This window comes from Parus major, chromosome 2 (assembly GCF_001522545.3).
Source record: "Parus major isolate Abel chromosome 2, Parus_major1.1, whole genome shotgun sequence".
In the NCBI taxonomy this organism is placed as follows: domain Eukaryota; kingdom Metazoa; phylum Chordata; class Aves; order Passeriformes; family Paridae; genus Parus; species Parus major.
The window spans coordinates 130016317-130031375 of NC_031769.1; the positions used below are offsets into that span (position 1 = coordinate 130016317).

A 15059-nucleotide genomic window follows, 5' to 3' on the forward strand; every position below is an offset into this window, starting at 1 on the left:
AGTTGTGTGAATTGCATAGTGAGAGCACAGTATGCCAAAACACCCTGCTTCAGGGCTGTCAAGGCAGTGTTTTACTTATTCATTAGATCAGGCACTGAAAAACTAGGTTTCATTCTAAGATGTTTAAGATGGAGACTACCTAGTAGTTTGTGCCATGCATACTTCAGTGGAATCTTACTGTGATTTGAGCCCCAGCGTGTATTATTAAATTATGAACACAAGAGCCAGTGTCACAATCAGGCTGATATGGAACACATTGGAACATGTTTATTTTCTACCCTTGATCCCATGGTTCTTGCTAATATTCCAAGTCATCATCTTTGCTCTAGAATTGTAAGAACAAACCTTGCATGCACATTACATTTGTGTCTCCTAGCCACCTCCATTGAATGTCTCTGCATTCCCTTCCTCAGAGAGATTTTAATGTGCCTGAAAAGGTAAAAAAATGTCATTGCTGTGTTCAGACAGTTGAAATAATCAGAACAGTTCTTAAAAAAATGCATCAACTCAAATTGGGGAAATCAATACATTGCAAATTAGAATAAGTCAGTACTGATTCAGGTAATGCATGAGAAAGGGAAAGAAAATAAGAACATTTAGACACCTAGAGAAAACACTTTTTCTCCATGTTTCCCAGGTTCAAGCTCACTCCAAGCACTTCTCCTCCCCCTCCTTTGTTACCACCAATGGTTGCACTCTGTCCCTTTGGTGAGGCACTGGGAAGCCCCTTCTTCCTTCTCACTCGTTCCCTCTGCTGCAGCATTGATCCTCCACAGGCTGCAGGGAATATCTGCTCCACCATAGAGCACCTCCTCCTCCTCAACTTCCTCCTTAACCTCTTCCTCTTACACCTCCTCCTCTGCCCTTGGTGTTCCCTCTCTTGTTTATCACTCCTTTTATTTCTTCCTCTACTCTCTGGCTTTCTTTGCTCTTTCTGAAATGTGTTTCCCCAAGGTGCCACTGTCTTGGCTGAGGGATCAGCCATGTCCTGTATTGGGTCCATTGGAGGCAGCTGGGACTGGCTGTGCCCAGCACATGGCAGCCCTGGTCTCTCCCACAGGCCTCCTGCTGCTAGCCTTGCTATTTATACCCCACGGAGAAGGTGTGACCTGCTCTGTTACAAAGTGGAAGGAAGATGCCCCATCAAGAGCATTCATGGTCTTGTGTAGCAATTTCACCCTACCAGCAGAGTGGTCAGATAGAATAGTGGCAGGCAAATTTCCACTGGCATTAGAGAGTGGGTTGCAACTGAAACTGGTGGGAGAGACCTCTCAAATCAAGTGGGACCTCAACTTTCTTTTAATTGTGTTAGCCTGTACCGCAGCCTGGTGCCTGGCAGGAATGCAGTCCTCCAGTCTGGAATATCCAGGGTGGGCCAGAGATGGCTGAGCTGCAGCAAGGGGTGCAGGTGCCTTGTGGGCCCTGCAGTCACTGGGCCCAGCTGGAGGTTTCTCAGTCACAAAGCAGGAGCAGAGACCCTGCCAGGACTCCCCACAGTGATCCAGCTCCATGGGGAGCAGAACAGTGGTGTGGAAGGCAAAGATGTGCAGAATACAGTCACACCTGCGAGGTGCATGAGGCCCCAGCTGGTTAGATTACATTAACTGCAACTGTAGAACATGGTAAGAGGGCAGAAGGAGAATGGGAGGGAAGACCAAGGAATGCTTAAGTTTCTCTGAAGTCATTTTCAGAAAATGCTGCCACAGGAAGATTATGTTCAGACACTTGGAATTTTAGAAGGACTAGTGAGGGCAGGACACCAAGTTCCCTAAAATAGCAGTGCTAGCTACCGAATTAGAAGAGGAAGGAGGAGCAGAGAAGGAAGGCAGTAATATTCCAAGACCTATTCATTTTTCTAAGTCCACCTGATTCCAACGTAGGCTTAAAAATACCAAAAAAAAATACCTCTAGAGGATTCTTCCTTCTAGGAATTCAAGCTTTGACGCAAAATCTGATTTTCTGCCTTTATCAGGTTTTTTGCTGTCTCACTTCTTTCTCTCAGTCTAATATTTAATTTGCTTTGGCAGAGGTGATCTATTGCTAGTTCTATGTCAGGTTCTTGACAGTAATTTTGTAAGGTCTGATATTTCTGCAGTCGTCTCATGTTCCTATTTAAAATATCTTAAATGGAAAGCTTAGATAACCTAATTTCAGAGACTGCCATTTTGCAACAAAATTCCATCTGGTCAACATTAGATTCGCTAACCATGGCTGGCATGAAAAATAAGCTTGTTTTCATATGGAGTCTGTATAGCTTCAGTTAAACATGATTTCAAGTGGGATAACTTGCTACTAATGAGCATTAGCACTGGCAGAAGGAAAACCAGCTTTTAAGAATTCACATTTCAAAGCACACTTGTTGGCAGTCTGGTACTCACTTCCTGCTTCTTGTGAGGATTCAGAGTTTATGCTTCATAGGAATAGTGGCTTTCACAGAACTTTCAGGCTTCAGGGTGGACATAGACAAGGAACCTGCATATGGAAAAAAAATTAAAATTATATCAAACTGAAGGAACTGAATATTACATAGTACTATTGCTAGCCCTACTACTAAATTGATATTTTTAATAAATAAACAAACAGGTCATAATATCCTTGGCAAAGACCAACAAGGTCACAGCTGAAAAAAGGATGTAGCAATGCCTCTCACATCCTCTGAAAACGTACTGACAGACTGTGAGAAAGAGGTTTCAGTATCTGCTTGAATGGAAGTTGATGAAACACAAGAAGCTAGGGAGGTGGAATGTGTATGTGATTGCCATGTCACTGCAGAATGAAGATATGGCTTTATTCCTCTCTGCAGCAGGACCTGTGCACTAAATGCAGTGCCCAGATACCCTGCAAATTTTGCTTTTCCTTTCTTAGAAAATATACCACTCATGAGTACAGTGCAGAGAGCAACTCCTCTACAGACAGCAAAAGAGAGGCAGAGGTTTCTGCACACAATTCAGAAGAAGAGCAAGCAAAGTCATTGTACTGAGAATTTCACCTAAGCTATAAGCTTGTTCTGCTAAACTACCAAGCTTGGTTAATAACCTGGAGGGAATGATGAGGTTTTCTCCAGATCTTCTTGCTTTTTAATGAGTATTTTTTCTTGCTCCAAGGCTTCTATGTACATGGAATAGGACCAGGAAGCCTGCAAGAATCATCAAAAACCTTCAGCCTTCAGGTCATATCACTTGTAGTTTCTGATCCATTTCAACAGCAAGATAAAAAACTTGTTTATGTTATATTCCTACTATTGGATACTTACAAATATTAAGATTTTTTTTCATTACAATATTGGAATAATGGGAAAAAGAGTATTGCTGTAAATAAGTAAATCTCAAAACGCCATGACTTAAGCAAGTTTGACAGATACAATGTTTATATTTATTCTTATATAATGTATATATTCTATAATATATAATGTATATGTTCCTATATAATGTATATATTAATCCTAGTCTGAGTTTATTTTCTTTCCTTTCTTCTTCAAAAACAAAGCAGCAGATCTTTACCCTCACAAAATATCATTTGTGCTATCAAGGACTTAATTGTAGTTCTGTGCTACACCCTTAGTCCTCCCCTAGGACTGCTCTGTTTGACATAAACCAAAAATAGCAACTGATTTGTGGGGTGGAAAGGAAATATATATAAGAAAAGCTGTTTCTAGCATATGTCTTTCATTGAACATCTCATTAGCCTCACAGCTCCTTCTGCCTGCCCTCTCCAGCAGAATGCTGCTACCACTAGAGGCGGATCCACTGGAGATGTCATCCTTTACTTTTCTAAGGATAAAGTACTGCTTTTGAAGAAAACAGCCACAGTTCAGATTGCATGTACATAATAGGTTGCTCTTCCAAAAGAGGATGAGAACTTCACTTTTATTTGGCATGGTTTTTATCTTATGGCATGAGAAGTTTGGAGCCAATTTGTCATAACATGGTTCAGTAAGAACTTCTAGCACCTTCCTATAGTAGAAAGGGGCTTGCAGAAGGAAGAAGAAACCACCCTTTAAAAGATTATTGTTTATTCTACTTCTTCTCAGGGGCTTAAGTGTATGCCAGGGATACACCAGCTCACTCAACTCACTTTTTTTAAAAGTATGAGCAATTGTAAAAAGGCCCACTTAAGGGTAATAGTGTAAGCTTATCTATGCAATTCACACTGTGGTTTCAGATTTTGGGGGTATTTCACAGTATCTTTTTCTATATTCTGCTCTTCACTACCATAATGCCATGTGAAGAGCTCTATGGAATACAAGCAGTGGCCAAAATGTGATTTCATTCTGATTCATATGACGTATCTAGGCTTATGTGGCTGCACAGGTTCACCATTATGTTCTGGCAGTGCCAACTCAGCCATGGTGCCTTGAAATGCCCAATATAGCATGTCTGTTTTCCCCATTTCCCAGTAAAATAACTGTTACCTTTTCACTACAGATTTGATGCACAGTCAGAGTTGTAATGGAGGAAGTCTAGATTTCCTAAAGGAGTTCAGCTTCAGTTTTTCACATATGACCAGAACAGGACTCTAGCCTAAACCAAATTCTTTCAATATTTGAATTTCACAAATAATGAAAAGCTTCTTATTTCAGAACTGAACTACCTTTTATTCAATTTATCTTTAAATACAGATTATTTTTTTAATTCATACATCATAAGACCTTAACATTCTGTTAGCTGTTAATACTACTCAGAACCTACATCTTAAAAAAAAATTAATAAAGAACAACAACAAAAAAATCACCTGTAAGGTAGGTAAACTTAAACCAGCAAAGCTAATTGTAGAAGAATGATCAGTTACTGAAGAACCATCTGCCAGCAGTATTCAAAACCAAACTCCCCCTTCCCCTTTTCCCAAGATCACTTTTTCGCTCTTGAAGGACATCTGTAGAAACATGTATTATTTACCTTCCTCTCAGATCCATCTACAGGTGCTAAAGATGTTGATGATCTCCTCTTTGTATTAAGCTCATCTAGCAAAGCACTCTTTGGCACTTGAGTCAAGGGCTTGAGCTGAGTCAAGGGATCAGGCTGAGTCAAAGACTTAGGTTGAGTCAAGGACTTAGGTTGAGCCAAGGACTTAAGCTGAGTCAAGTTCATGAGTTTTCTCCCCATTTCTTTACCCTGCAAATTCTAAAAACTCATAATTAGATGTGAAAAATAGTTACAGAGCTGAAGTAAAAAGCAAAGTCTGAGGAAACAAAAATTGTTATTGGACATGAGATAGTGTAATTTGCAGTAAGGTTTTGTAATGCTTGGTTTCATAATTCATCATGTTGAGCATATTTTAAAATAGTACTGCTTTTTTAAAGCATTTCTTTGTTCTAGTTCATGTTTCTTGTCCCCTACAAGGACATATGTCATGCAGACCATCTTTCCTTCAGATTCAATACCTGCTCCAAAATATAGCTAGATGACAGGGCAGATCTGCAACAAATGTATTTTAAGGACACAAGAGGACATTGTGAGCCTCTAATTTGGCCTCAGGTATAAATGTAGGATGCAGGATTTGTTGTGATTAATTCCAGCTTGGTCCAGTAGCTGTGCATGAACTACAGTACAAGCTAGGAAAACAGGCCATGTACAATCTACAGTGAAGAACAAGGCATTGTAACCCTTGGCAAACTGCTGTGGAGATTAACTATTTGTCATTTTCGTGTTGGTTTGTTTCACCTTTGCAAATTCTGTCTGATGATCCCAAAACTCTTTATAAACATTAATCGATGTTTTATATTTGACCTCACAAAGAGCTCTCTCCAAGAGCTGAGTAATACAATCCTCCCATGTTCCAAGTGAGAAAATGAGAAAAAAAAAAAAAAAAGGGAGGATCAAATGGTTCCCAAAGTCACTTTAAGTGACCTGAAAGATCCCTGAAAGATCTGGAAAAGGATCACACTATCTCATTTCCTTGCTCCCCAAAGTGCCTTTTCCTTCCTCATCATTCCCACTGTAAACCCATCAGCTGTACAGGTGACTTTTGGGTAGAGAACTGCCCAGGCAGTGTGATGCTGATCTTCTCTCCAGAAACAGGCTCAGTAACTTCTGTGGCACACTCAATTGGTGAATAGGGATGCCAGTGCAAACAGAGGCAGCATGAAGACTACTGCACTGCAGTTTATGTTTGCTGTCTCTCTCAGTGAGAATGGTGAATTAAGCAAGGTCTTTAAAAATGACTTCTCATAATAAATTAAGCACTGTTATAGCAAATTTAGATCCCATGCCATTACTAACAAATATGCTTATTGCTAAGAGACATGGCAGAAACATGGAAAAGGAAAATCATGCTGATGGATTTCTTTATTAAGGACATGGAAAGAGTTAAGTACAAATCTACAACATAAGTTAAAGCTAAAAATTTAAAGCTATTTTGTGCACCTGAAAGCAAAAATTTCCAAAATCTACTTTGGAGATAAAATGCAAAGATGTATACATCAAATTACTAGTACTGGCATCAAGGCAGACTGCAAAAATTGACTTACATATTTGAAAGTATGTGGCATGAGCATCTAGCAGCTAACAAAGGAACAAATCCATTTCCAGGATGCCTTTGATAGAATTTGCCCCTTAAATAACAAATAGGCACATGAAAAATATTGAGATAGTCAAACAATACCAAGTTATGCCTCATTTCTCTGTGAAAAGCTCCTTGTCTGCCTATTTTTTCCACTATACTTCATGGAAGTCTAAGTCTTATCTGTTTGGTTCTAAAACTGAGGTGAGCACAGGTAGATTCAGTGCCCTGAGGACACATGTACAGGAAGAAGAAAGCAAATTCCTCCCCTAGGGCTATGATTTCTCTTTTTAACATAAACCCAAAATAGCAACTGATTTGTAGGGTGGAGAGGAGATATATGTAAGAAAAGCTGTTTCTAACCCTTGCCAGAGCTTTGCTCTCGTTCAGTGAGCCTGGTGGGGCAGAGGAACATAGTCCTTATTTTTATTGCCAAGAAATCATCACCTTCCACAAGTGAACCTGCTATTGCTCATGTTAGATGAACTTTTTCAGTATCCTTCAGGGATACTGAATCATTTGAATTATGCTGTCACTGAGAGGACAAAAATCTGAGGCAAGAGAAGAGGAAATGGTAAATTTTGAAACAGTAACAGAAAGGGAAAAGGATTTTTAAAATACTGGAAAAAAATATCTGTTGCACCCATTATTTTAAGAGATTTTAAAAGGTAACTAATTTACTGATTTTTTTGTTTTGGTTTGGTTTTTTTGTGTTTTTTTTGTGAAAAGAATAGTCTACAAACTGTTTACTGAGCTGCATTCTCTGCCTGTCACTTTCTAAAATTTCTTACTGTATTTCTCTGCTTAGAAGTGTAATTCACCATTCCTATTTGTTCTCCATAAAAGCTAGGCTTCTGCCCTCCTAAAATTTGCTCTTTATTCCTTGGTCATGATCAGAAATCTCACAGACAGGCAAGAAACACATGGAAAATAAGTCTGTGAAAACACAAAAGTGACTTATTTTGAAATCTGGCATTCTTGCACAAGTATTGCCAGTGGCCTTGGCAGATGTATGTATATGGAGACAACATGCTTTGGAGAAAGGAAGATGAGTTCTTTGATTTTAGACTTCCCTTGACATTGTGTGGCCTTGAGTAATGCTTCACTGGTCCTCAGCTTTCGTGTGCCTAAAAGAGGATAACAGTGTGTACATGTTCTTGTGGGCCTATGTCTTTATCTGTCTTTACCTGTGTGGTTCATATCACATGTAACATCTCAATGCATGTACATGGTATTTAGAATATGTAAAGGTCTCTGTAATGCTACTAATTATAGTTTGCAAGTCCAGTAATTTCTCTGCCCTTTAAAGAATGTTCTCTCCTCAAAGCTTGCCAAACAATTGTATTTAATAAAAAATAAACTTTTTCAAAGCCTATGATCAATAGAAAAAGAAGTCCATTATATTTTCATTTTAAAAATCCAAGAAAAACAATTTTAGAAACAAGCATTCCATTGTAGAGGTCACAGTTCTGTTAATGCACTGGAATTGTCTGGAACCTCACTGTGAACAGTGTAACAATTTCACTTTCAAAGCTGAGAAATGTTCAAGGAAGGGCAAAGATTATGCAAAGCAATTACCGCTTAATTATTTTTTTTTAAATAGTGTGCAGGATTTTCAAATGGTTCTTCTGGAAAATAGATATGAAAGCAATTTTATTTTGGGTTTGGTTTGATTTCAGTTGTGATCCAGAATGTAAATTCTAATATAAGACAATACGTCATGAAAGTGCAAACAGATCTGCAGTAGCCCACAGTATACATGTACTGTACACAGATTTATTGTTCTTGATTCAACCTTCTTTTTTTGCTCTTCTCTTGGCACAAAAGGTGACTAAAATACATTTTTTCCTCTGGTTAATGAAAGGAGTACTCCACTGACTCATCTGCTTCAAGTCAAACACATGTATATGTATTGGCAGAATTGGGAACTAATCACCTTAGGACTGGGTTGCGTGTAAAGCTTGAAATGTAACAAGATTTGGTAGCTTTGCATCAGGCTGAGAAAGAGATATTTTATTTATCTTTGCTCATATTATTCAGTTCATCAGTGGTCACCTGAAACTATACAAGCCTTACCTTTGCTGTTATCCCTTCCTTCTTTCGCATCTCTTTTTCCTTTTTTTCCTCCAAGGCAACTAGAATTTTGTCACTATCCAGATTGCTTTGGAACTTACAAAATTCTGGCCAAAATTTAAACAGAAGAGCAAAAATACTCATCTGTGCAGGAAGAAAATAAAGTCAATCTTGATCATATTAAGGAAACAGTTGACTGTAAAATAAAATGCAGAATGAGATAACTATTTTTTTTGAACACACAGCCTTGTTCCTCCCACGTACTCTGTCTTGACATTTCAGCCCAGCTTTGCTCGGCACATGCTTTTCATCAGTGTGTTTATTACTGGTGAGAAATCTTCCTAAAACACAGTTAAAAGGCACTTTCTTTTTTTATATTTCCCTAAACAATTGTTTGCATTAATGAAAACATCCATCACTTTTTACAAGTATTCTTGATAAAATATACACCAGTAGAATTGCTTTTGCACTGCTGTTCTGCTCAAGTATTTCAACTATTCAGTTCATTAGGGAGAGGGCCTTTTTCCCCCTCCTTAAGAGAAAGGAAATACTTTTTTGCCTCTGGAAAGGCTCTTAAACCACATTACAGATCTATGAGCAAATCTTGGATAATTTTTAAATGATATAATCTCTCACAGGGTCGTTTTTGAACTAGAATAAGAAAAACAATTTTAGAAAAGCAAACAGAGGGGCTCAGTGAATTCTGTTGCTGCACGTACTAAGGCTCACATTTTTCAATTTATTTAGATGTTTAATTTGCATTGAGAAACTTGGCTTCAAAGGAGCCAAGCATGCTCACTGCTTCTGGCTCAAGAGGCTTGAAAGTGACATGTGAGCCACTGTCGGGTTCCAGTCACAGCTTTTTGGCCTTGTTCTTCCTTGGTTTTGTGCCATATTTCTGGAGTTCACTGGGTTTTACACAGGCTGAAACAATTCTCTTTTCTTAGGACCTATATGAACTCTTTTCTCTGACAAATCATTCACCTATTGTCATCTGAACACTTTATGCACTCACAGTTGATGTCTAAAGGTGTTGGTGGCAATTTTATAGGAAAAGAAGTACAACTACTTTTCTTAGACTCAGTAGATAAGACCAAGGCAACATCAAGGGATAAGAAAATACTAAGTCTGTAGTAGAAGTTCCAAAATTGCTATTCAAACTGATTAATAAAAAGATCAAAGAGAAAATGGTCTACAGCCGTTTAATACACACTTTCTGTAATATAGAAGGAAAAGACATTCAGCAAGTTAAACTGTCTTTGTGCTTTGCTCACATCTGCATTTTTCATAAAACATGAAAACCACAAACTTTCTAACTCCAAATTACTTCTGTGACATTAACCAAGAGTTAAAGAAGATAGACAGAATTCATTTCTACTGCCAGAATTTCTAACACAGACCTGGATAACACCTTTCCAGGATCAGCTAGCTGTTAGAGATTTTCTTTATTGAGCAGTATATAGCTGAAGACTATCTTCCATCTCCACCTTACAGACACTGAAATGTATGACTATAGCTTTCTCCTTCAAGCTCAGGTTTATGTGTGGAGTCCTAACTGTCACATAAGAATGAAGACTGTGCATAAAATCAGGCACTCAGTCTCTAGCTAGACCTATTACAGATTCACCTGGCTTCTTACCTGTGCCTCTCTAAAAATGTAGGGTCCAAGTTCTTTCCTGTGCTCCACAATCTTCTTTGCTTGTTCAGGTGGGATGTCAATCTGCAAAGCTGGGGGTATGGCAGAATTAATAAAGCAGTCAATAATAGCTGTGATCTTTTTCTGGACTATGGCATCAGCACAATGTGAATGGCACAGGTCCTGAAAGATGAAAAATAGTATTTTCAGTCAATGGAGAGAGATGCACACAAGGATCTTCACAGGGACCAGTGAGTGATCAAAGACCAATAGTCATATAAAAATAATTATACAATAAATTCCTTCAGTATGCAGAGAAAAATTCTTTTGGTGAATGTGCATGGTCAAAATCATACTTAAGACATGCATGAGGTTTCTGGTTTGCAAATGTAGATACATAGCAATCATTGCTTTTAGGTGATAATCTCTGCCTGCATGTTCAGATGGAACAACATAGATTTTAAGTGCATTACTGGCAAATAAGAGACATTTCTGAAAAGAGAAAAACATCTACAAGTGTGAAACATACTGATTTTTACAATGAGCCTGCTATGACTTGCATAGCCTTGGTAACTAAAAGATAAAGGAATGCTTTAAGTGCTCCAACAAAAGAGGGGAAATATTCAAAGGGTACAAGCTGTTCTAACCAGGAATGTTGTCACAAGAGGGGATAATGTCAGCTACCAGTATGATCTTCCATTTATTGAAATCTTCTACTTTCACCATTCATTAAGATTTTCTAGTTTCCCAAGACCTCAGTGTTTGAAAGAACTGTACACTATAGAATACAAAACGGACCTGAACTTACAGGAGTGCGATGTCAAAGGAACACTGGGGTTTTCTACTTTTTGAATGTGATCTTATTGTTCTTGTAAAACCTGTTATTACTGTGTTTTGACACCCTGATGATGCCACCATTGGACTTTAACATGAAGGAAAAATAATTCAAAGAGTGTCATTCCAACACTTTGAAACATGAACTTCCCCTCTATCCATATATTTCAAGAAATTTATATGACACTAGAAGACTATCACGTATATCTTAGAGACACAATGAGCACTCCAGAGTTTTCAGCAAGAGAGCTCTTTACGTGAAGAATCTGAATTTAGTTTTGGTATAGAAGGCTATATATTTTCTTTGCAAAGAAATGAAAACCATGGCTTTTAACCAGAAATGTGGCATGTGAAAGGATTGGCTTGCTTTGTTATGAATACGTTTAGTTTTGGGAAGGGAAAAAAAAAGAATGATAACAACTATAATAAAGAAAGTAAGGGCAATGTAAAAACCTATTCAATATATCCTAAGAATATGTATTATGGCTTTCTTTGCTCATCTAGCATAGAAGGCAGAGAGCTGTAGCTAGAGGGAAGACAAACAAGCCATATGATAAAAAGAGAAATGAGACCGAGCATAGATGAACAGATGGAAATGATCCACAGAGTTACGTTTCTTCATATTTGTTTTAAAAAAAATCTTGGTTTTGGATTGTCCCAAGATGTGCCGCCAGCCAGATGGGTTATGGGGAGCGACGCAGTCATTGACTCCTAAAGGGAGTTCTGTCTAAACTGATGGCATGATAGGGCTCAGACAATACAAGTATGCACTGTGCAAAGTGCTGCCCACGCCTTTGGCAATATTCCTGCAGTTCAGCCTGACCCACAGCACTCCTACTACTCCAGCCCTTTGCTTCTACAAAGAGCATCAACTGCCAACCATGACAAATTGCATGCATGGAGAAATATGGTCAGATTGTACTTTTTCTTGATAACAAGACAAATAAAATTAACATAAATGCAGGAAAGGGGGCGGGACAAAAAACAATGAAGGCTTTCTTCAGAGAACAGTTCTACAGAGTTAAGACTACACTCCACATTAATTTGCAGAAAGTTTCCATGTCCTCCATGACGTAGAAATGAAGAGTTACGAGTCTCAAAAAAAGCCAAATATCTAGAAAAGGATTTATGTCATGAAACACCAGGTGTCTTCATACTAGAGTTTTAATCTAAGCTAATCTAATCACTCTTTCACCACAAGAGACCTCCAGCATCCCAGAGAGCATTTCAGCCAGTGATTCCTTGCCTGAGGAGAGGAGCTTCACCTCCAAAAGCAGACACCAAATTCAAATTCATAAAATTAAACAGTAAAAATACACCCACACGCCTGCAGAGGATCTCCAAGTGCTACTGCAACATCAAGTGTATTTACAGCCCAGTTTCTGAGCACATTAGCTAATCTCATGCCCCCTGCCTGCCATGTGCACATAGGCTATGCTCAGGAACTCAGGAGAGGTTCTGTGCTCTGGTAGCACTTTTGCATCAGGGAATATCCCAGAGACAAAAGGAATGAGGAACACATGAAAGCTCTGTGGTGTCTTTGCATTCAGTCCAGGGTATTCCTAGGAGGCTGCAATGTGATTTAAACTTTCACTCCAGAGGTATTCCATTGTGTTTCAACCACACAGAAGCAATTTCACAAAACTACATGTATTTGGGAGAGATATAATCCCTGCTGACCTTTCCCATCACATTTCACTTTGGTCCCAAGCTCAGCTCAAGTCAAATTTGATTCTACAAAGTGCAAGGGAGTTGCAGTCTACGTTGTAGATATAGGATTTTTGGTAGATACCATCTTTACATCTGTAGATTTGATTGAATTTTAAAGTTATCTCTCAATTTTGAGAAATTACCAAATTCAGATAGCAGCTATGAAGACAAAATGAATATTTTAATGATTGCATTTGTCAAATGCTCAACAGATGTATACCAAACATATATTCAAACATATACTCAAATATATATATATATGTATACTCAAACTCTGGGCATTAGCAAGATAGCATAGATACCTTTACAGACCCAGAAGAATGCTACAGTTTGAAGAATAAAGAAATACAGGAATATTGCATTTGAGTCAAGAATAGCTACCATTAAGAAGCTACCATTCATTTTTTCCCTGGAAGAAAAAAACAGTTTAAACAGTAAAAGAGGCTTTATGATGAACAACAGAATGTCTACAGATATTTTTGTTAAAATTCTCCTAATATGCTTTTGATTACAAACTGAATGCTATTCCCTTTTCTCCGTTTTACCACCATACCTTATACTTTTGCACCTCTTGCCAAAAGAGCACTCCATTCCCCAGTAGGTCTCCCTTCAGTGCCACAAATCGTTGAAACAGATTTGCTGTCACTGGATCCAACAGTGCTTTACGGAAAGCAATTATTTCACTAGATGAAGAAACACTCTCATTGTCCACATGCTGTCAAAAGAAGAAATAAATGCACCAAATAAACTTTGTTTCAAAAAGCAATAACAAAGGCATTAGTTAGTGTAAACTGTCTGATTCTTATCTTTCCACTGACCCTAAGTTTCAGTAGTTTATGAGTTTATGACATGGATACAATAAAATGTGGCAAGGTTTCATTTCTTCCTTTCCTTTTTTTTTTCCCAGTTTGGTTTGGGGAACATTTTTTGGAAGATGTGATGGGAGAGGAAATGACTGACAATGATTTAGACCATATGACTTCATACTACAAAGTATAGAAACAGCTATTGTTATTGATTATGGAAACAGGCTACTTTTCTAGAGAACATTTTGAGTTTTATGCAAACAAACAACAAAGAAAAAGGAACACACAAAGCACATAGCTTAAAGCTGTAAAATTCTTCTGACAAGGATCTCATCAACAAAATGAAGTTTGATATGTGTTGCTATGATCACCAACAGAAGCCAGAGGGTTTTCTCTCCGTGAAATAAAGCTACCAATAGTAAAATAGAATGTAAAATCATTGAGACATTTTGGAAATCCTCATGCTGCCAAGCACAGAACAGTAGGCAGCCAGGAAAGGGTGGAGAAAGAAAGATGGCTTATGAGGGACAGTTTGTTTGAACTGAAGTTCACGCTGGCCTGCCTTCCTGAACAAACAGTTCTCATGCTGTTGCTGAGGAGCAAGCCAAACAACCCCCTTTTGTTATCAGATGGATGAATGAAAACCATCTTCTGAAAGTGGTTCAAAACTCTTGAAGTCCTGGAGGGGTAGAGTGCTGTTCAATGACGAGCATTGGTCAGAAACATTTTTGTTGTTGCCAACTGTCCTGGGAATCTAACCTGATCCTAAGCTGAAAGGGTTTCTACAGCTTATCTTAAAAACAGGGGTTATGCTCAGAGTCCTGTCACAGAGCCTACCCTGGCAAGGAGAGTGGTGGTTGTCCAGGGCGTCCTTTGCTAAAAATCAAGTCAGCTCAATTTTAGCAGTACAGTTGAATCTTGTCAGCCCTTCTCCAATTCTCCAAACATATTCTATTCCCTGTGACCAGAATTTAGGGAACTTTTGAGGAAATGTATTTCTAGAGCATATTTATGAAGGGAAGAACAAAACATTGCTTCCATCCCTATACCACTATATAAAGACTGCTTATTTTATGAGTCAACAACCTTGAATCAGAACATGGAGAATAACCATCTTCCTGACAAACAGACAAAGGGAAAACTCAGTTAACAGAACCCACATGCACTTTGAATCCCTTTTGTGCTGATGGTTTGCATGGATAATTGGTGACCGGGTCTCTAGTTTGATTTCAACAGACAATAAAAGTTCAACTGAACAAATGTACACAACTTGTATGCTGGCAATCACAAAAAGTTCACTGCTCTTTAAGACGGAAAAAACTGGCAAACATCTGATGAAATGTATTATTACAAAGGTTTAAAAAGTTTAAATTTGATATTATCTCAGTGCTGTGAGATTAAAATACAATTCTAAATGAAACAGATACTGTGAGATATGATTAAACCTGCCCACTCTGCTGCATACTTCACATTCCCTTTTGTGTCTGCACGTAATCCACTTG

At 38.3% G+C, this 15059-nt stretch overlaps 1 protein-coding gene across 5 annotated transcripts in view; it reads right to left on the reverse strand.

Annotated features, from left to right (window-relative positions):
• Positions 1-242: 242 nt before the first annotated feature.
• RGS22 (regulator of G protein signaling 22) overlaps positions 243-15059 on the reverse strand; it is a 59960-nt gene continuing 45143 nt past the window's right edge. For 3 of the 5 annotated variants that reach the window (XM_033512361.1, XM_033512359.1, XM_015619871.1), the window contains 7 exons: positions 13305-13466; positions 10211-10390; positions 8575-8715; positions 4896-5120; positions 3037-3136; positions 2379-2472; positions 243-429 (listed from right to left, as the gene is read on the reverse strand). In XM_033512361.1, the coding sequence (XP_033368252.1) occupies positions 2399-2472; positions 3037-3136; positions 4896-5120; positions 8575-8715; positions 10211-10390; positions 13305-13466 (882 nt within the window). In that variant the 3' untranslated portion in view covers positions 243-429; positions 2379-2398. The remainder of the gene's footprint in view (positions 430-2378; positions 2473-3036; positions 3137-4895; positions 5121-8574; positions 8716-10210; positions 10391-13304; positions 13467-15059) is intronic. The other 2 variants (XR_004496187.1, XM_033512360.1) reach the window with 2 other exon arrangements.